At 36.1% G+C, this 21818-nt stretch overlaps 1 protein-coding gene across 10 annotated transcripts in view; it reads left to right on the top strand.

The window, feature by feature from the left end:
* ATP8A1 (ATPase phospholipid transporting 8A1) overlaps window positions 1–21818 on the top strand; it is a 235113-nt gene that overhangs the window by 79977 nt on the left and 133318 nt on the right. For 7 of the 10 annotated variants that reach the window (XM_045474203.1, XM_045474204.1, XM_045474201.1 and 4 more), the window contains 5 exons: window positions 547–712; window positions 1980–2107; window positions 4703–4780; window positions 6436–6524; window positions 12716–12760. In XM_045474203.1, coding sequence (XP_045330159.1) covers window positions 547–712; window positions 1980–2107; window positions 4703–4780; window positions 6436–6524; window positions 12716–12760 — 506 coding nt within the window. The remainder of the gene's footprint in view (window positions 1–546; window positions 713–1979; window positions 2108–4702; window positions 4781–6435; window positions 6525–12715; window positions 12761–21818) is intronic. The other 3 variants (XM_045474206.1, XM_045474207.1, XM_045474205.1) reach the window with 1 other exon arrangement.

Consider the following 21818-nt stretch of genomic DNA (forward strand, 5'->3'; position numbering starts at 1 on the left):
TTAATTTTCTCTTCTGTGGACGCCTTGGTTAGCACTGACCTAGCGTGATGATTTTTATCATTAAATACAGCTGAGGAAACCTCTGTCATTTCCTACAGCCAGGGCCACTTAGATGGTTGCTGTATTCAGTAAAAGAGTTGCTAACTGCCACCAGAAATGTGGAAACCAGAGATCCTTTAAATGTGGTCTTCATAGTTTGGAACTTCCAGGTCTCTGGTTGTGGGTGCATAGGCCACCTTCTCTGCCTCTCTTCCAGAGCTGAGATGCTAGATGCTTCTAGTCTAAGTAGTCAAGTAATGCATTGTTCATCTTGCGGAATATCATTTCCTTCTCTTTTTATTGTTTTACATTAGATAAAGATATGAGCGGGATGGGGAGGGAAAGGTGGTCAACATTTGACAGCTTATTTCTGTGTAATTTTCATGTATCTACTCATGTCTAGATTTTGAGGTGTGACTTACTCTGTCGTCTTCATCAAAATACCAAATATACATTACTAAATCAATGTGTCCACATTTTTATTGCTCATATTGTTTCTTTTTACAGAATTCAACAAGTCCACCACTTAAACTCTCAAATGTGGAACGGATTACAAATGTACAAATTTTGATTTTATTTTGTATCTTAATTGCCATGTCTCTTATCTGTTCTGTGGGTTCAGCCATTTGGAATCGGAGGCATTCTGGAAAGCACTGGTATCTCAATCTAAACTGTAAGCATTAAAGTGCCTATTGTACTTAGTCTTTCTTTCATTAAAACGTGTATTTATTTCATGGCTGACTTGAGATTTCCTATTATTCCTAAAAAGGAAACCTTGTTGCCAAGATAACTGGGCATTTAATTTTTATTTTTCAATGCAGTTTCCAGCAAAAGGAAGTAAAATGTTAGAGTCTCTAAAATTTGAGAATTCTTAAAAATATAATGAGCACTCTGTAATAACATAAAATGTTATTTTGTATTTTATTTAATGTTATTCATTTATTCTTTAAAATATTTTAACACAGGTGGTTAGGTAGCTATCTGGGTAAAGAAAGCCAATTGATTATATTTAAAGCACCAAAAGTAAACCACATGCTTGTAAAATGTTTAAATTGAACGTACTTTCACTTGAACCTATGAATGCAGTAAATTCCATGTTAATGGTCATCCTGTCTCAGGGAAAGTCCTATTAAATAGGTTCTTTTTGGACCATCTATCCTTTTACTGTTATGGGATTAATGTACCATCTCTGAATATTTCTGGAAAATAAGTTTACATTGTCTTTTGATTGCCAATAAACATTTAATTTCCAAACGTACAAAAACAAATTCTAGTAAAACCTGGTAGCAAAATTGATTTTTTTTCAGTTTTTATTATATTGATTTAGTTTTGCAGCTGTTCCAACTTTTTTTTTTTTTTTTTTTTTTTTTTACAGTCATTGATTTACTGTTTCAACATTAGAACTGTTATGAGTACCATCAGTTTGTTTCTTGTGTGTCTGGGGTAGCTGTTCCATTTTCCTTATTGAAGAGGAAGAATGTAGTTTACCTAAAGTGCAGCCCTACATTATTTTTGCTACTTGGGTTAGTTTTCCTGCTGCTGTTTTTGTTTGATTGCTTTTCAGGCATGCTTTAAAGTCTTTTTTAAGAGTTTATATAACAGTGATTCTACCCAATTGAGATTTTATATTTATAAACCCACAATCCTATCCCTGCTATCTCTAAACTTCCTATTTGGAACAGGATTTGAAATACTTGGTAGTGCTTCATTCTTTCATACCATTATGAAGCTCTTAACAGGACTAACAACATATTGAACACAAATAGTGCTGTTCCATCCTGAATGTATTTGAAAATAAGGAGATGTTATCAGCTCAGTGAATCCCGCCTAACTATATGCATCTGTTGTATGATATGGAAAATTTTTGTTACACTAAAGTTCTGGCCAATGCAGATGAAAAATAAAACTGTAAATGACTTTCTTCCCACCTCCCCCAACAGATGGTGGTGCTAATAATTTTGGACTGAATTTCTTGACCTTCATCATCCTTTTCAACAATCTCATTCCTATCAGCTTGTTGGTGACATTAGAAGTGGTGAAATTTACCCAGGCATACTTCATAAATTGGGTAAATATGAATTATTATTGTTTTTCATCATTCTAAGTATGCATTTTGTCTTTTTTCCTGATAGCATCTTTTGATCTCTCAGAAACAAAATCTTAATTATACCTTACCTTTTGTTGACTACAAGATGGCATTTCAAAATATTTATGGCTCTAATATAATTATAACAAAAATCATTTGACATGTAAAATCAGTAGCAAAATCTCTCATCTCAGAATCACACCAGTTTACAGACCTGACATTCTGGGGAACAAGATCTCCAGGAAACCTATTTTGGGTTTCATAGTGATCTTGGGGAAAAGGAGAACCATGGGGTATGGAGCTAAAATATCTAGACTATAGTTGTAGCTCTGTATTTCCTAGCTGTGTGAACTTTACCAAGCCACTTGACTTCTTTGAGGCTGATTTTCCTGGACCCTTACACAGGAATGATAAAACACAGTTTACCAACTTCTCATGGCGGTGATACAGAGCAAAGAAATCTCACGACAAAGAAATCTCACAGAGAAATCTCACAAAGAAATCTCACAGCCTCCTCAACGATTAAGTGCTGGAGAAATAATACCACATTCATTACTTGTAACAACCAGGCTGTGTATCGTGTTTTATGTATCTATGTAGTTTATTTTTCCATACTGTAAACAAATTCATCTGTGCTTGAATTTTTCTTAATTTTTTTCTTCTGAAAAAAAATTTTTTAATCTTGGAGAAAAAATGTGCTAGACATCTGTTTCCTAAATATTTTGTTTATAAAATGTGTTGTTCTTAGTTTTATTTTACCACAGTTAAAATTAATGAATTTATGTAAATTGAATACATCTTCAGACTTAATCTGCCAGAAAGTTTTAATTTTAATTTTTTTTTGAGAAATTCTGGTATTATCTTTTGATGTTATTTTTTTTTAAATAATTTAAAAGTCTTTCAAATGGACAGTATTGGGATTTTCTAAAATATAACTGACGATACTTTTGCCACTGCTCATGGTGAATGACCTGCCTCAGCAGTCAATTGCTAATTCATTCAGAAGACCAGTATAATTTAGAAATCTAAACTGAGCTGCAGGTGTGGTTTATTTCATGCAAGGAGATACATTGCTGAAGAATTATGTAATAAAATTTGTGTAAATAGAGTTAAAAACAGGATAAAAATTACCCACTTACAATAAGAAATCATAAAGTGATTCATTATGAAAGTCAAATAACTAGTCCCTTTATTATTTTTTACTTGGATTTTCAAAAATAATATTTCCTTCAAATAATGACATAGTTTGAATGTTGGAATAACCTAGCAGGCTTATGCTTTTTTCAACTACCTTTCTGTTATACAGAGATTTTATAACATTCTTGACAGGTCTTCCCTTACCAGAAAGCTCTTTCTTGTGTGGAAATGAGATGAATAATTGCTCCCCTTTGATACTGGTTCTACCTGATCTTTTATGAAAATGTCTAAAACCTTGTTTCTGAATGATAGCCTTGCAAAGTATTAGAACTCAGCTACGATGCCTATTGTCCTATGGTATCTTCTCCCATATCCTTCTGTTCCTTACTAGATTTGATTTCCAACCTACTCCCCATTCCTTTATTCCTCTCTGAACATTGTCCACTTGGTTAATACCCTGCTTAAAACATGGCACCTACAACAACACAGCCTACTTTAGAACTGATCCCCATCAGCAGATGGGGAATGCAGATGTGGGAAAGATCAGATTTGTCCTTTTCGTTTGACATGTGAAAACCTGTGAACCCTGACTTGCCAACAAAATATTATACTGTAGATGATATTAATTTGTATAAGATTAATAGTCACACCTCATAATTTATGTGAACAAAGCAAGTACAAATGGTACAAAGCTGTACATTTTTTATTGGGTTTTGAGAAGGGCACTCATTTTACTTTCAAGTATATACAGTGGCAGAAACTTAGGCCAAGAAAGTACAACCAGACAGAATCTCTTAGGTAAATTTTCCAGGGGCTTTCAATCTTAATTATTTGAGCAATGTCTAGTTGCTATTATTTTAGCTACATTAGGGACTTATATTGTGTTGGACACCTTAGGAAGCACTTTACATACGTTATCTTATTTAATCTTACAATAGGTCACATATCTAGAAAATGGTAGAACTATAATAAATCAAGATTGCCTGATTCCAGGGGCAACTGGGTGGCTCAGTCGGTTAAGCATCCGACTTCAGCTCAGGTCATGATCTCATGGTTCATGAGTTTGACTCCCGGGTTGGGGTCTGTGCTAACAGCTCAGAGCCTGGAGCCTGCTTCAGATTCTGTGTCTCCCTCTCTCTGCCCCTCCCACACTCATGGTCTGTCTGTCTCTCTCTCTCTCCCAAAAATAAATAAACATTAAAAAAAAAATTTTTTTTAAGATTGCCTGATTCCAGAGATATGCTCTAATTACCAAGCTGTCCTGCCATTACCGGGAAATATAATATTCTATACTGAGTCCTTTTCAGGGAAATCAACTGAAATGGTAAAGTGATGGCAAGAGATGAGAGTGGTTACATATATAGCTCCTGAGTTAAATGAAATTTCAGTCAACTCTTGATACCAGTTGCATTCAGTAATTTCTTTTATTTTGAAAAAAAGGATCTCGACATGCACTATGAACCCACAGACACTGCTGCGATGGCTCGAACATCTAATCTGAACGAGGAACTTGGCCAGGTAAACTAAATTTCTTAGTGATGTGTTGAATTGGAAGTCAGATTTGTTGTCATTTCTGCCATAGGTGGCAAATTCATCTGAATCGACAGCTCCGAATGTCCCATTGCTTGAATGATCGGCATACGTACGTGTTAGCAGATAACTATCAATTTTCATTTGTAGTAAATGAATTTTTTAAAAACATTATTTAGAACATATTTTGCTCTCACCTAAAGTATTTCACTAAGGGATGTCCTTCAGTGTGTAATCTGGTTAGTAGTAAAGTGTTGGCTGTTTTTGAGGTATAAACTCTCACTATTAAAATTGCTCATAGCTTTTGACCAGAAAGGAAGAAAAATGGTTAAATCGATCAGTGATGTTATGTAAGTCCAAGTATGAAAGTAATCAAACAGGAATTTTGGACTTAAAATTGATACTATATTCACATATATGTGTATATTTGTAATCAATTTACACATACTAGCTGAGGAAAAATTCTTCTTTTTTTTTTTTTTGGCATTTGCAAAGTCTTACTTTTTATTTATTTATTTTTTTTTTTAATTTTTTTTTAACATTTTATTTATTTTTGAGACAGGGAGAGACAGAGCATGAACGGGGGAGGGTCAGAGAGAGAGGGAGACACAGACTGAAACAGGCTCCAGGCTCTGAGCTGTCAGCACAGAGCCCGACGCAGGGCTCGAACTCACGGACCGTGAGATCGTGACCTGAGCCGAAGTCGGACGCTTAACCGACTGAGCCACCCAGGCGCCCCTACAAAGTCTTACTTTTTAAATAGGGGCACCTGGGTGGTGCAGTCGGTTAGGCGTCCGACTTCAGCCAGGTCACGATCTCGCGGTCCGTGAGTTCGAGCCCCGCATCAGGCTCTGGGCTGATGGCTCAGAGCCTGGAGCCTGTTTCCGATTCTGTGTCTCCCTCTCTCTCTGCCCCTCCCCCGTTCATGCTCTGTCTCTCTCTGTCCCAAAAATGAATAAACGTTGAAAAAAAAGATTTTTTTTAAATAGCATTTAGGCCAGAATTAACCTTTTTCTTACCAATTCAGATGTTGCGTGAAGTTAATTGCACAAGCTATTCCCCCTTCTGTAGTTGTGTGTTATGTTGAGAAGTGCTGGTTTTAGTGCTCCATAAATGTTAAGTAGCAGGAGTGGTGTTTTCTAGTGGAAATTCAGACCATATCACGGCAGATTGCTACATGGCTACAGGGTTTTCTAACATCCTGATAGTCTTCACTGTTCATACATGAGATGATTCATTGCTAAAATACTTAAAAAAAAAAAAGCAGTTGAACATATTACTTAATGTGCAGTTAATAGCATTCATTGTAGCCCTAAAATGTAACAAGATTGATAAAAAGAATTATTTAAGGGGTATTTTCCTCTTCTGTGAGAGAGTAGCATAAAAAGACTTCTGAAGGGGCCCCTTGCCACTTCAGCTCAGGTTATGATCTCGCAATTCGTGGGTTCAAGCCCCGCATTGGGCTCTGTGCTGACAGCTCAGAGCCTGGAACCTGCTTAGAATTCTATGTCTCCCTGCCCCCCCCCCCCGTCCCACCCCTGCTTGTGCTGTCTCTCTCTCTGTCTCTCAAAAATGAATAAACATTAAAAAAAATTTTTTTAAAGACTTCTGAAATTTTAATGAGAAATTTTACACTTTTTTAGGTCAAATACATATTTTCTGATAAGACAGGCACTCTGACCTGCAACGTGATGCAGTTTAAGAAGTGCACCATAGCTGGAGTTGCATATGGGTGAGTTTTTTCCCCCTAATTAGAGTATGAATATATACATTTAATTACTGCTAATAGTTTGGTACATTTTGAGAGTTCTCATCAGGGGAAATTTTTTTAATTGAAAGCCCCTGTTTTGACGTCAGCAGCCATGTATGTTTTGTGTGTTGCAGTCTGGATTTGTTTGTCATTTGGAATTACCTAGGGGGTGGAGGCTCTGCCCAGTAGTATATCCAAATTTAGAGTTGCTGAAGGTCGCTGTCTGGCTCCCGTCACAGGGTACAAACACAGTTCCCTGTGCATTGGCATAAAGTTAGAGTGCAATGTTGTAAGAACATGCAAAGTGTCCTTGGGCAGTTTCCAAGTTACAATATTGTTGTTTCCCTGATAGTTATCCCTTTGATTTTTTTTTTTTTTTTTTTTTCCTTTTACCACCTCTCCTCTTTGCAGTCACAGAGCAGTCTAAATTTCTGATGATGGGAAGGAGGTAGGGACACGAAACTCTTAAATCCAGGGCGTGATGAATGCCATCAGAAATATTTATCAGGCTCATGATGTTCTTTTGACTGTGTTTGTTTAGAACCCATTTCTTTCTTTCTTCGAGTTATGTTCACCTAAACCATTCAAAAGCCTTTTGAAATACTTTATAGGGTAATGTGAGAAAATTAATTTGTACATTTCCTAAAAGGACATGATCAAAAGTTGAAACATTCTCATTGTCTGGAATGACCTTGACCATGACCTATTATCAAATTTTCCAATTGTCTTTATCTACAAGTGAGACTGGGAAATACTGATCTCTTTACCATTCAGGCAAGGGCACTCGCATTTGGGTTTTCTGACTTGTACCCGCCCTTCCCCATTCACACTCTGTCTCCAAGCTGTAAGCTAGTATAAAAATTATGGATGAATTTTGAAAATGCCATAGTTAAAATTATAAATAAATAGCCATTTGTTAAAAATTCTAAAAACAAATGGTGACTCCTGTACAAGGGTCTACAAAGAGAAGTAGATGAAGGCAGATATTCTTTGGGTTCGCAGAGACAGTGACTAAAAATGGCTTCAAACTATGTGTGTAATTGAAGCTGAAAAGACATTTGATTGAATGGCTTTTTCACACTTGCGGAGACAGGATGTTAATTTAAGAAGCGTGCTGTTTCCAGGGCTGGATGCCACTTTGCATCTTTCCTCTTTATCCAGAGCTCCCCCAGTTCCCCTAGAAAAGGCTCTCTTACTCCTCCCCACCAATTGCTACCGGCATTGTAATTTAGTTAGCTGCCATTTTGGGGGAGACAGAGCCACATTTTGTGACGTCATGTGTATTTGACCCACAGTTACCCCAGGCAAGAAAGGAAAGGCCTATTGTGATTCTACAGGATTCTACAGTTTGTTGAATTATACTTGCTGACAGATTTGTGGAGATTGTTTTTACAAAAATTCTGCATTCGTAAGTGAATTTATTTTTAGAGTGGTCTGTTTGATAATTGACATCCTTTTTTTATTTTGCCGGTTTCCAGTTGAATAAGCAAGTTCTTCAAATTAGTAATTATTGATTATGAACTTAGGAGAACAGAAAGCTAGAATGAGGTCTAGCCTCTCTCCTTCATTTTATCAAGTGTTTTCTTATTCTTGAAACAAGTCCTTCAACACTTCCAGGCAGGAGTTCTAAATAGCAGGGTTCTCCTGGATCCATTGATGATAATCAGCATTAACCACTGTTATATGACCCAGTAGGGTTGAGACTGGTAAATATTAGAGTAGTATTAAAGGTTGGGGCGCCTGCGTGGCTCAGTCAGTTAAACATCCAACTCTCCGTTTCAGCTCAGGGTATGACCTCATGGTTTGTGAGTTCAAGCCCCACATAGGGCTCTGTGCTGTCAGCTGCTTGGGATTCTCTGTCTCCCTGTCACTTCCCTGCTTGTGCGCTCACGCTCTCTCTCTGTCTCTCAAAAATAAATAAATAAACTTAAAGAGTTAAGAACTGTCAAAATTTAGATTAAGCTTCCAGTAAGACAAATTCTTCTTGGGAAAATAACATCTCTTAATACTGAGGTGCAGCCATATGACATGACCCCTAGTCCTAGCTTTGTAACTGACTCACCATGTAACTATCAATAATTCTTTTCAAATGTTCTAAATTCCTTACAATGAGGATAGTGAGATACGGTATCTCTACAGTTTTTTTCCAGATATAAAATTCTGGATATAAAAATCAAAAAAAGCGTGTTTAGAAATTAAAAAAAAAAAAAAAAACAGGTGTTTCTTTGTTTGCAAAATTTAACTACATAAACAGACATACATCTCTTTCCTGGGTGATATATCATGTTTCTGAAAATCCCAGAAGCCTTGCTGAGTGAAGCTAGTTGTTAAACTGCTTCCAATAATTATGTTGTATTGGGTATGTGCTTTTAGGATCCTTAGCCCTGATTGCGCTTCATCAGCATCCCTGCCCCAAATATCCTGATGGACATTTGGAATGTCAACATTGTAGAGTTGTTCATATATGAAGTTGTTGATCCGGGAGGCTTCAGACACTTAGGTGTTTACAGTAGGAAGCACACCACTGTTCCTTAATTCCACCAAACTCAGCAAGAAAAGTAATTGCTGCCAACCATCTTCCTATGAGAATTTCCTCAGGCACTCTCGGGTCATCAGAACCCAGACGGGGAAATAACATGGTTTTGCAATCCCATTTGCACTATAGCAGTGTTAACACTTGTTTAATATGGGGAACTATTATGTACATGCACTTTCAACTCCAGCAGAAGAAAGGATGGTATTTATCCCCCCAGGATGTGGCAAAGCAAAGAACACCACACATTTTCACAGACTAACAAATGCCTTTGGGGTCACAATTTCAGAACTGATCCTCCTTCAGCATTTTTAAGAAGTAAAACAAACCCTAGTTTTACCCTAGGTAATGAGTTCTGTTGGCTTTTATGAGTTTAAAGGATAAGACTTGAAGTATAATTTTTTCCTAGCATTCCTTAGATTTGTGAAAAGATTTTTAACACTGAAAGCAGTGCTTCAGAATTTAGTCTTGGTAAGTTTTCTCTCATTTGCCATAACCACTGCCCCAAATTGGATTTATGGTGGGCAACAAAATGAAGATTTGTACATGCTTAGCAATAATGATTATTTTATAGCGATCCACTTTGTCAGATTGCCACTGTGCTTAAACTTATTAGATTGTTTCAGTAGATCTTTCTTTGATTAAATGTAAAATGATGTCATTTGTAAATTTAACTTACTACAAACTAGAAATTCTACTGTTAAACATTTGTTAAAGTGCCATTTCCACAAATTCCTTCCTGTAGAGAATGAGTCAGTTTTATCATAGTAACTTAAATACCATGAATGGCTAAAGAGGCTTCTATGTTCAGTGTCTAGGACTCTCTATACAGTGAATATTATCGGCATATATAATACAGTCCTAAGTATAATCCTTTGTTGATAATTTAGACCTTACTATTAGATTAAGCTGATAAGCTGGGCAAGGCTTAACATAGTACAGTCTCTAAAGTTAAAAAAAAAATTTCTAGTACAGAAACTAAACTGATTTTTGTTGACTTCGCCATTTAATCAGTGTTAAAAACATTTCATTGACATTTTCCCTTTAAGTAAATAATGAATTTTCTAAAAAGCAATCTTTATGGAGGGACGCCTGGGTGGCTCAGTCAGTTAAGTGTCTCACTTCAGCTCAGGTCATGATCTCATTGTTCATGAGTTCAGGCCCCACATCGGGCTTTCTGCTGTCAGATCCTCTGTTCTCCTCTCTCTTTGTCCCCCCCTCCCCACCGCTCATGCTGTCCCTGTCTCTCTCTCAAAAATAAACATTAAAAATATTTTTTAAAAAGCAATCTTTATATATTAATACAATATGTGAATAGCTTAACATGATGGTATTTTGTTTAGCAGTATGTTTACTGAAAGGATCAGTACACTGAGAAGAGATTCACCACAAGAAATTATCACAATTGTCATAAAACTTCCCCCCAAGGTCTAGATTATAACCAACAAATTTATCTTACCGCCCACCATGGTAAGAGCTGGGTAAACACCATTTGTTTGCTTATTTACATACCTGAACAAATATTTTTATCTCCTTCTCTGTATGTGACGTTTTGTTAGAGGATGAGGATGTAACAGCTTTTAATCTAATTAGTTTATGATCTAATTAGGGGTTAATGGATGTGAATTAAGTCATCAAACAAAAATAAAACACAGTACAGAGGTCCATTTGAGTCTGTGATGGGGATTTGATCAAATCAGGCAGGTCAGGGACTGCTCTCTGAAAAAGTGATACTTGAGCTGAGATCTAAGAATGGGTTTGGTTAAGTGAAGAGCTTACCAGGCAGATACAGCAGTGTTGACATGCACACACCAGCAAATGACCAGATAGCACATGCACCCCCAAGCTGCTGGAGCAGCAGCCGTGGGCACACTCATGCAGACAGGTTCAGTAGCAGGTGTGTGGTTCTCCTACTGCTCATCTCATTTGAATAGTGCTCAGCTCAGCCTCGGCCAGGGCTGGACCAGAACCGGGAAGAGGGACCCTGAGCCTTCAGCTTTGCATCGTTTAACCTGTATGACTTGAGAAGCACCGGCCTCTCTCCTGATGTGAGATCGGCCACTGCTGTCCAACACCAGTGCAGCTTGGCACGGTGTTTTTGCTGGGGTATCACTGGCCCTACTCTGGTATAGTGTGGAGGGCTAGAGTCCAAGCTTTGAGGTTGATGAGAAGTGATTGCCTTAAGCGCTGGGCTTCAGCCAGTTTCCACAGAGTGTTTCTGGGAGTCCAGCCCACAAGAGGCTTGGTTAGCCCTTCCTCTCAAGCATCAACAAAAGTCCTTTGGTAAACCAAAGGAGAATAGACAGTAGAATAGAGAGAGAATAGAGAGTAGAGGGGACTGCCTTTTATGACTATGCCTTGCATACTGCTCTGGAGGAGGTTTAATGCTTTGGAGGTGGAAGAGGTGCCTTGGAATGATGAGGCCCACATATGTCATAGCCAGTTGGGTGGAAAGGTAAAGAGAGTGGGATGGACACTGAGGGAGTGAAAGGACACCACAAGTTTTCAGTGAAATGTTACATTTGTCAAAAACAGTGACTTTACATTTGTACTCAACTCTGTATTTTTTTTAAACCCTACCTAACAAATTTAATTTAAAGAAAAAATATGGAGTGGTCATATATCGTTAAAGAAATGAGAGATGAGAAAATCTGTTCTAGCTGCTGAGAGAATAGATCTTACCTTTTCCTACCACAAAAGAAGAAATGGTACCCATGTGACGGAGGTGTTAGCTAACACTGGTGGTAATCATTTTGCAGTATGTAAGTGTATCAAGTAATCATGTTGTATACCTTAAACTTGTACAGTGTTATACATCGATTATATCTCCATAAAGCTGAAAAAAAATTTAAACAATGAAAATAAAAATTTAATAAATCCGTAAAGAGAGGAAAGAAAATCTGCTCTGTCATGTATTAAATGAGCCACTTCTGACTAAATACATGACTGGCTGGTTGAAGCAAAAGCAATACATCAGTCAGACTTTTCCTGGTTCTCAAATGAGCTAACGGATGAAATTAAACTTATTGATGAATGTGTGTTCTGTTTGAGATAACAAATGGCATAATGAGTGAATTATGGTTTCAGTGACAAATTCTATCAGTTCATCTTTTAAAATGCAGTTCCATTTAATTATAGAAATGTCATATTTTACTGTAATATTATACCTGTTTAAAGACACATTACTTCATGGTGGTTAAATTTACTTCTCAAATGTACCTGGGAAATTTTATCAATATGATCGTTTGTTCCTAGGTATTAGCATGTTTGTTTAATTAAAATACTTTATTCTGATTATACAACATGTAATTAATTTTCCATTGGTTTTAGCATGTATTTAAACCTCTAGGTTGAAATATTTATTTTTGAATATTCTGTGAATAAAATGAGTAAATTCCATGGTCAAGAGGCAATTTGGCTTTCCTGTTATAGAATAATTTTGTAAACCTGCTTAGTTACCATAAATCATCATGTTCTAATTCTATGCTAACTGCCATTCTTTCAAAATCAACTAAAAGTTCATTTTCTTAACTTTTTCAAGATCCATCTTTCAGTACTTCCTTTATTCATGCTTTTATGTTTTGAGCCTTTCTGTGATTATTTTTTCCTCTCTTTCTGCCCCTCCTCTTGCTTTCTGAAGCCATGTCCCTGAACCTGAGGATTATGGCTGCTCTCCTGATGAATGGTAAGCTGCATGGACCTTTCTGTCTCATTGATTCCTTTAAGAGATTTGCATTTTGTTGGTTTGATAAACACATTTCACTACTTTCAGGGGGGAAAAGCATTATCGATAAAATAGGGTAACAATGCTGTGAAGTATGTATTTCTTAAAATCCATCGAATATCCTTGACTTCCTATTGCATAACCTTTAGTCATGTTACAAACATTTAATTTAATGGTTAGGCCTGCTAGAGTTCTGCATTATGTATCTATAATAAAGTCTGTAATGATCAACTTTGGGTCCCTGGGCTGTGAACTAGCTGATTTCAGTTGGAACTCAAGAAGTTTGATGTTTTTTAGCGCAGCACTGCCACCTTCTGCTGCTATTTACGTACTCTACAGAGCCACAAAAAAGATGCTATTGAAACCTACCTAAGAAGTGGAAATGCTCTTCACATCTTTTCATTCGTTTGCTAAATCTAAATGAATATGGGCTAGAAAAGGAATATTTTTAAAATTAAATGTCTTGGAAGACTAATGCTACCAAGGACTAAAGTTAACTGGAATCTAATTAATTTTAGAATTAATTAAAGATGGCATTTTATAGTTTTACTTTCTGGATTTTTGTGTTCCCTTAAACCACCCCCCCCCCCACATGGATTTACATTTTCATTTAGAACAGTATAAGTTTATTTTGCCGTTTCTATAATTCATCATGATTTAGTGGCCAATGAAACTTCAGAAAACAGGTTCTTTTAGTGCTGGTAACTATAGAAAACATTGTGGTTTTATAAGTGGTTATATTTTTATTTTCAGGTTATACATGCGTTTTATGATTTAGCCACATTTCCAATATGCATGGAAGTCCAATAACATTATTTAATCTTTTTCAACTTGAATTTTATTGCAATAAAGTGGAGATTTGGTAACAATTTGCAGTAAACCTCATACCTATAATACTGATAGAGACAGCTGTTTGGTTCATGTGATAACTGATGAGTCATCACATCTAAGCTCATTGCTTGGAGTGTCTTCCAATTTCAACACCTACACACAACTGAATAATTTTTACCATTTTTAAAAATATTCCAAGGCTTCTTACTTTTGGTAGATAATTCAACTTCAATGCTGTAGATATTCCCTTTTGTTGAATCCTTCGAGAATGTAGTAAAATTTTGACCATTTTTTTATTTGTTGTTTTTCTGTAACATTAATATAATTCTATTAATACTGTTCACTAGTGTAGAATCTATACACATTTTTCTAAGAAAGCTCATTTCTTCTTTTTTTTTTTTAATGTTTATTTATTTTTGACAGAGACAGAGCATGAGCAGGATAGAGGCAGAGAGAGAGAGAGAGAGAGAGAGAGAGAGAGAATTCAAAGCAGACTCCAGGCTCTGAGCTGTTGGCACAGAGCCTGACGTGGGGCTTGAACTCACGAACCATGAGATCTGACCTAAGCCAAAGTCGGACGTTTAACCAACTGAGCCACCCAAGCGCCCCAGAAAGCTCATTTATTCTTAAGAGAAGGAAATTACCATTACCATGTTTTCATTAAGATTGAATGGAAATGTTAAAAATTGTTTATTTACTCAGGTCATTTAAAATATCCTACTTTCAATAGAAGTTGTTTTATTACTTTTATCGCTATTGGAAAGAGAGGATGGCATATTATCTAGTTAACTTCTTTTTGTAAAACACCCTTTTGGAAAATGTGATATTTGATACTCTAAATTAGATAACTCTAAGAAATGCCAGATTTTGCATAAATTGTATGATTCCACTTAAATATTAGTATCTTAAAAAATAACCATAGGGAAGGCATTTATCACCTTGATAATAAGGTGAGCTTTATTTTAAATATACGCTTAGATTCCCCATCTATCAGGTAGTTACCTGTAGACCTGCAAAGATGAAAGAATAGATGGTACTTGAGTCTCTGTTCTGTCCCGGCTTTCTGCAGGGGTCAAGGATGCAGACGTTGGATTCTGACCACCCAAGTTCACATCCTGATCCTACCAGTGCCCTTGAAAAAGTCACCTAATCTCTCTGCCTGCCTGTCCTCATCTGGCAGAATTTGAACATCATAGGGAAGTTGTGAATATTGAGTGAGTTCTGTTTTTAAAGTGCTTAGAATAGAGTCTGGAGGGGCGCCTAGGTGGCGCAGTCGGTTAAGCGTCCAACTTCAGCCAGGTCACGATCTCGCGGTCCGTGAGTTCGAGCCCCGCGTCGGGCTCTGGGCTGATGGCTCGGAGCCTGGAGCCTGTTTCCGATTCTGTGTCTCCCTCTCTCTCTGCCCCTCCCCCGTTCATGCTCTGTCTCTCTCTGTCCCAAAAATAAATAAACGTTGAAAAAAAAAATTTTTTTTTAAAAATAAAAAAAGAATAGAGTCTGGACATAGTATACTCACAGAGACTGTTAGCTCTGATGTCTCTCATTCAATCCTGATGACACATTTGAAGAGTTGTGATTGACATGACCATATTAGAATTGGTGAAATTTAGGCAAAGTAACTTGCCCCAAAGTACACAACCAGGAAATTTGGAAGCCACAGTTAAAACCTCACCCAGCCTGGTTAGACAATAGGTGCTGGTCACGTTATGTCCTATAGAACTTAAAGAATTTTTAAAACATACGCTTTTAGAGCACAAAATATCCTTACCATTTCAGGCTTTTTTTTTTTTTTTCTTTCTTGTTAAGGTGGCAAGAGCAGGTACAATTTAACTGTTTTGTGAAAAGTTAGCACAGGGAGCAAAATTTTGCACATTCATAAGTGTGGAATCTCCCCAACCTCATCCACTTGATTTTATGTTGCCAATAATACCAAGATCAAAAGTGTGATCCTGAAAAAGAAAAAAAAAAAAAGTGTAATCCTGGTTGAATCTTATGCTCCAGGCATCTGACCACATCTTCATGATGCTGGTCTTCAAGGATAAACTAGAGAGTGTAGATGAGTATATAAACCCAAAATCAAAGTTCATTCGTGTCTGTCAACAGCTTCACATTTCAATGTGAAGTTCATTGAATTCCATATATAAAACCTGTAGCCAGTATATATTTTACTGCCCTCCTTGAACCATATTCACCACAAAATGTCAAGTTTAAAAAACACATAATAGGGGCGCCTGGGTGGCGCAGTCGGTTAAGCGTCCGACTTCAGCCAGGTCACGATCTCGCGGTCCATGAGTTCGAGCCCCACATCAGGCTCTGGGCTGATGGCTCAGAGCCTGGAGCCTGTTTCCGGTTCTGTGTCTCCCTCTCTCTCTGCCCCTCCCCCGTTCTTGCTCTGTCTCTCTCTGTCCCAAAAATAAATAAACGTTGAAAAAAAAAATTAAAAAAAAAAACACATAATATTTAACACTTAAATGTATGTAGATGATTGTACATTTAATGGAATTTGAAGGCAAACCTATAATACTCTCTTGAGAGTATCTTCAAACACATTCCTTGACATTAAAGATAATGGATGACAGGTGTAGCTTCACTCGCTTAGTGTAAATAGTTTACAGAGATAAGATCATTTCCCAACCAGTAGCCACTTCAAAGTTGGTATGGTTTTTTTTGTTACTGCCAAGTATCGTAAGCTAACATATAACCTTACAGAGTAATTCTTTTCTATTAAAAATCTACCAATGGAAAAAAAGTTCTGCTTATTCTATTCACGTAGCCCTAAGATATGATTATCTTTCAAAACTGTATATTTCCATAGCCATTTTCTTCTTTTCCTAATGTTCACTGTGGAAAATTTCAAACATAAACAAAAGTAGACAGGTTACGCATTCACTCACTTCAGTAATAATGTACTCAAGACCAATTTCATCTATACTTTCCCTCACCATTATTTTGAACCAAATCCCAGATAACATATTTGTTTTCCTTAACTATTTAATATAGATCCCACACTATTCTGGTATATTTTTAAGTTAATGCTAATGAAGGTGATTCTCCAGAAGGATTCCCTTATTGTATTTTGTGCTTAGTCATTTCACTGTGGTTATTAGTATTATCATAATATCAGTAGATAGTACTATTTTCTGGTCTTATTTTCTCATTTTCTTCTGGTATATAATTATGTATGGAATGAGTGGCATTTATTTTTTCTGCTGCAGCAACTAGACTCATGAAAACATTCTTCCCGGTATGACTGTATAATAATGAGATCTAACACATCCAAATTAGTGTTAGTCTTGAAAGTAGTTACGTTGACAGGTAATTTATTTATTCCAATGATGCAGCCGTTTCACAGAATGTTTTTGGAACTCCTCCTTTGTAATTGCCTTCAAAAACATTTTGAGCCATATGGAAAAGTAGGTCTTACTACTTTGGTTAAAACCAATGTCCAACAAATATATTATCGAATTCTATCACTTATTCATATTCTTGGACTTGACTGGACACGACTCTGAATAACAAAGTCCTTTTTTTTTTTAAGTATGAAATTTATTGTCAAATTGGTTTCCATACAGCACCCAGTGCTCATCCCAACAGGTACCCTCCTTAATGCCCATCACCCACTTTCCCCTCAGTTTATTCTCAGTTTTTAAGAGTCTCTTATGGTTTGGCTTCCTCCCTCCCTAACTTTTTTTTTCCCTTCCCCTTCCCCATTGTCTTCTGTTAAGTTTCTCAGGATCCACATAAGAGTGAAAACATATGGTATCTGTCATTCTCTGTATGACTTATTCCACTTAGCATAACACTCTCCAGTTCCATCCACATTGCTACAAAAGGCCATATTTCATTCTTTCTCATTGCCAAGTAGTATTCCATTGTGTATATAAACCACAATTTCTTTATCCATTCATCAGTTGATGGACATTTAGGCTCTTTCCATAATTTGGCTATTGTTGAAAGTGCTGCTATAAACATTAGGGTACAAGTGCCCCTATGCATCAGCACTCCTGTATCCCTTGGGTAAATTCCTAGCAGTGCTGTTGCTGGGTCATAGGGTAGATCTATTTTTAATTTTTTGAGGAACCTCCACACTGTTTTCCAGAGTGGCTGCACCAGTTTGCATTCCCACCAACAGTGCAAGAGGGTTCCCTTTTCTCCACATCCTCGCCAGCATCTATAGTCTCCTGATTTGTTCATTTTAGCCACTCTGACCAGACTGAGGTGGTATCTCAGTGTGGTTTTGATTTGTATTTCCCTGATGAGGAGCGATGTTGAGTATCTTTTCATGTGCCTGTTGGCCATCTGGATGTCTTCTTTAGAGAAGTGTCTATTCGTGTTTTCTGCCCATTTCTTCACTGGATTATTTGTTTTTCGGGTGTGGAGTTTGGTGAGTTCTTTATAGATTTTGGATACTAGACCTTTGCTTGCTATGCCATTTGCAAATATCTTTTCCCATTCTGTTGGTTGCCTTTTAGTTTTGTTGATTGTTTCCTTTGCAGTGCAGAAGGTTTTTAACTTCATGAGGTCCCAATAACAAAGTCCTTTCTAAAAATTAAATCTCCTTTTAAGCGATTTTAGTTTGCAACCGATAGCATCATTTAAAAGTAGGAGGTACAGAAGTCTAGGTGGCTCAGTCCCTTGAGCTTCTGACTCTTGATTTTAGCTCGAGTCATGATCCCAGGATAATAGGATCAAGCCCTACATCAGACTCCACATTCAGCATGGAGCCTGCTTAAGATTCTCTCTCTCTCCCTCTGCCCCTTCTCCCCTGCTCATGCACACAATCTCTATATATATAATAAAATAAAGGAACTTAAAAGCCAGAGGCACAGATCCTTTCAAAAACTGGTGCTTTATAGTCACACTACCTTTGTCTTCCTGTGTGTGCACATGTGTATTATATGTATGTGCATAATGTATACATTTAGTGTAGGCTGTGGCTGATGTGGATTTTATTCTTGTTTTTAATTTTTAATTTAAATTTTATTTTTTAAAGTTCATAATGCAATGACATGTTGCAAATTCAAATGGTATAAGGAGGGGAAGATTTTCCTCCTTTCTCTCTCTTTGAGCCCTTCATTTCCCCTCCTGGAGGCAGGCAGTGTAATCAGTTTCAGGTGTATCCTTCCAGATCTGTTCTACATATATACATGCACGTATTTTTTTCTCATGTATTTACAGAAAGCAAAGCATACTATGCGCCCTGTTTTGTACCAGCTTTTCTTTTGACAGTGCATCTTTTTGGTTGGTCCAAGATCAAATGAAGAGCTTCCTGGTTTTTGTATAGTGTTCGTTATGTGGATGTACCACAATTCTTTAAAGCAACATCTTTCTTAGTACTTGAGTTATTTCTAATCTTTTGCTATTAAAAAAATGTGCTGCGAAGAATGAATTTGTACGTACATTTTGCACTAGGTAGATAGCTAGTGTAAATTCTTAGAACTGAAATTACTGGATCAAAGGATACATGCATTTTAATTTTGGTAGAAATTACCCAATTGTCCTTTTGAGAAGTTATGTCAATTTTCATTCTCACCAATGGTATGATTTATCTTTTTCCATAATCACAACAGCACAGAATTGTCAAACTTTATTTCTGCCAAATTGATAAATTTAAATTTCATTTCTCTCATTTTCAGGTAAACCGGAGCTTGTATTTAAAGCGCTCGTATTTCCTCATCTGCTCATTGTTCTGCCATATTGTTGATCTCTGTCATATTGGTTTCTGGGAGTTCTTACTATTTTACAGAAACTGACCTTCATTATATGAGTTGGAAACAGTTTTTCCCAGTTTTTCACTTGGCTTTTGATTTTTGCTTGCAGTAGTTTTTGCTCTGCAGAAACATTTAATTTTATGCAGTCAGATTTATCTACTTGTTTTGTGAATTACGCATGTGATACGTAGGCATTTCCCACTCCTAAGTTATTTTAAAAATTTTCCCCTATCTTTAGTATCTTTATTAAATTGTTCATCCATCTGGGGTTTATTTGGTTTAAGGTGAAAAGTATGGCTCCACCTGTTTTTTTCCTTTATTTCTAATGACCTTAGAAAACATTGTAATGAGTGTTGAATTTTAAAAAAATGTCATAGTCCATGTCATATATGAAAATAAGTAGTACTGACTGAAGCCATATACATTCTAAATTTTCTGTTAATTTTTATTGCTCTGGGGGATCTTCATTTTTGTATACTCAGGGAATAGTTATTTACAATGTATCCTAGTTTTTAAAGAAGCCTGCAGGAAGCTACCATTTATGTGGCATTGTGGGCCACCTGCTTCTTATTCTCCTTACCTTAATGTTACACTCCCTATCTTATTCCTTCTTGCAAAACACCATAATTTGTCTCCTTGTGTGCCTCATGCCACTTGAAAATTTCTGTGGAAAAATCTAACAAAATGTTGACTTGACATTTGTATTTGTGAGCGGTTTGCTGATTCATACAGTTTTGCCAACTGAGTTTAAATTCTCACTTTTAAGGCAGTTGGTTCTTATTTTGAAATGACATGAGCCTTCTAATTTTATGTTTACTTTTACTAAAAGTGAATGTTTTGTAAGATTTCAGAGAGGAGTAGTGAGAGCTCCATGCCTGAGTTATCCAACCCAGGCTATGTGGATTAGCAGATGACTTATTTGTGGTTTTTATGATCTTAGAAAAGAAGCCACTTCCTGGTTGAAGAGTTCTTATTTAGCATTATTCATGGTAGAAGAAGCTTCATTGGTAAATGGAGGGTAGGATGTGTGCGTGTAAAGATTTCAATTGCACATCTAGAGTTTTTTGTTATAAATACATTTGAAAGTTGTATCAATTATGGTAACTGTGATTTATGAGATTAAAGGGTTTCTGTTGAGATTAACAAGACATATCTTCAGATTTGTGAAAGCTTTTAGTCTGGAATCCTTTGGAAAGAAGATAGGCCTCCGCATGCAAGATGTTGCTATGATTTTTCCTTGACATTTCAATTTATCTAACAAATAAGTAGGAATGTATAACTAACAACCATTAATGAATCCATTTTAATAATAGGGAGACTTTATGGAGCCTCAGAAATAAACTCTTTTTAAGAAATGGTAGTATTTGGAGGAAAACTTATGTCAATTTTTTATGTTCCCATTGATAAATCATTTAAAAGTTACTGGATTTTTCCCTCTATCTTTAAAACTAGAGGAAAAATAGTAATGTGTTTATTCTGTCTCCTAGGGATGTTTTGAGAATTCTAAACTACTACATGCTAATGAAGATGTACTATATTATAATTTTCATAATTAATAGATCAAACTACTACATGTAAATGGAGCTGTATTTTATTATAAATGTTCTAACTTCCTCCTTTGGTTTATGGGAAAGATATATTTCATTGATGCTGTGTATGTTTCATTATTTCAAATTCTTTTTTTCTTCAATTTCTCCTTCCTTTCAAACTGCTGGATTTAAAATATGAAACTCTTGCTATTTGGCATATTGGCATTGATAATATTCTGTAACCTGTAAAAATTGTGATTAAGAGCTTTCTGGGTTATAGCTATTTATTACTGGATACATATTTTTCCTTGGTGAATTCCAGAATTTTTTTTTTATGCACAAAAGGTTAGATGTATATATTTTCACTGAACCATTGCAAAATACACCCTTTAGGTTTGACATTCCCACTTAAATGCTGCTTGTTCTTTTAATCTCAACATCTTGATATTAAACCACATGGCCATGAGATTAATAATAGCTAGATTACAGACGCAATTTTGATTCCATTTATTTCATATGTAGTACATAAGTGTTTGCTCATCCAAAGATAGCCACACCGCAAAAAAAAAAATCCCATATATTTTTATGATTTGTTCTTCTTATATAGACACAGAACAAGTGATATATACATAAATATACCAAATATCTGTTAGCGACAGATGTTGATAAGATATATAAAAAGCTTATTGCTTATATTTTTATATTCCATATGATAATTCTGTAATGTTAGTCACTACAAATAAAGATTTCTCATTGGCTAAAGTAAAAGAATCAATATTGTTTTTTATAATAACTTGATTCTCAAACTCTAAAACCTGGAAAAAATTAACGGGAATAGAAGAAATTAAATTCCAGGTATTTTAACAGTTTTATTACTTTTTTAAAAAGTTTTTAAACTTCATGTGGCTACAGTGTAATTTCACTCCAGAAAAATGAACTATAAAATAC

This window comes from Leopardus geoffroyi, chromosome B1 (assembly GCF_018350155.1).
Source record: "Leopardus geoffroyi isolate Oge1 chromosome B1, O.geoffroyi_Oge1_pat1.0, whole genome shotgun sequence".
Taxonomy (NCBI): domain Eukaryota; kingdom Metazoa; phylum Chordata; class Mammalia; order Carnivora; family Felidae; genus Leopardus; species Leopardus geoffroyi.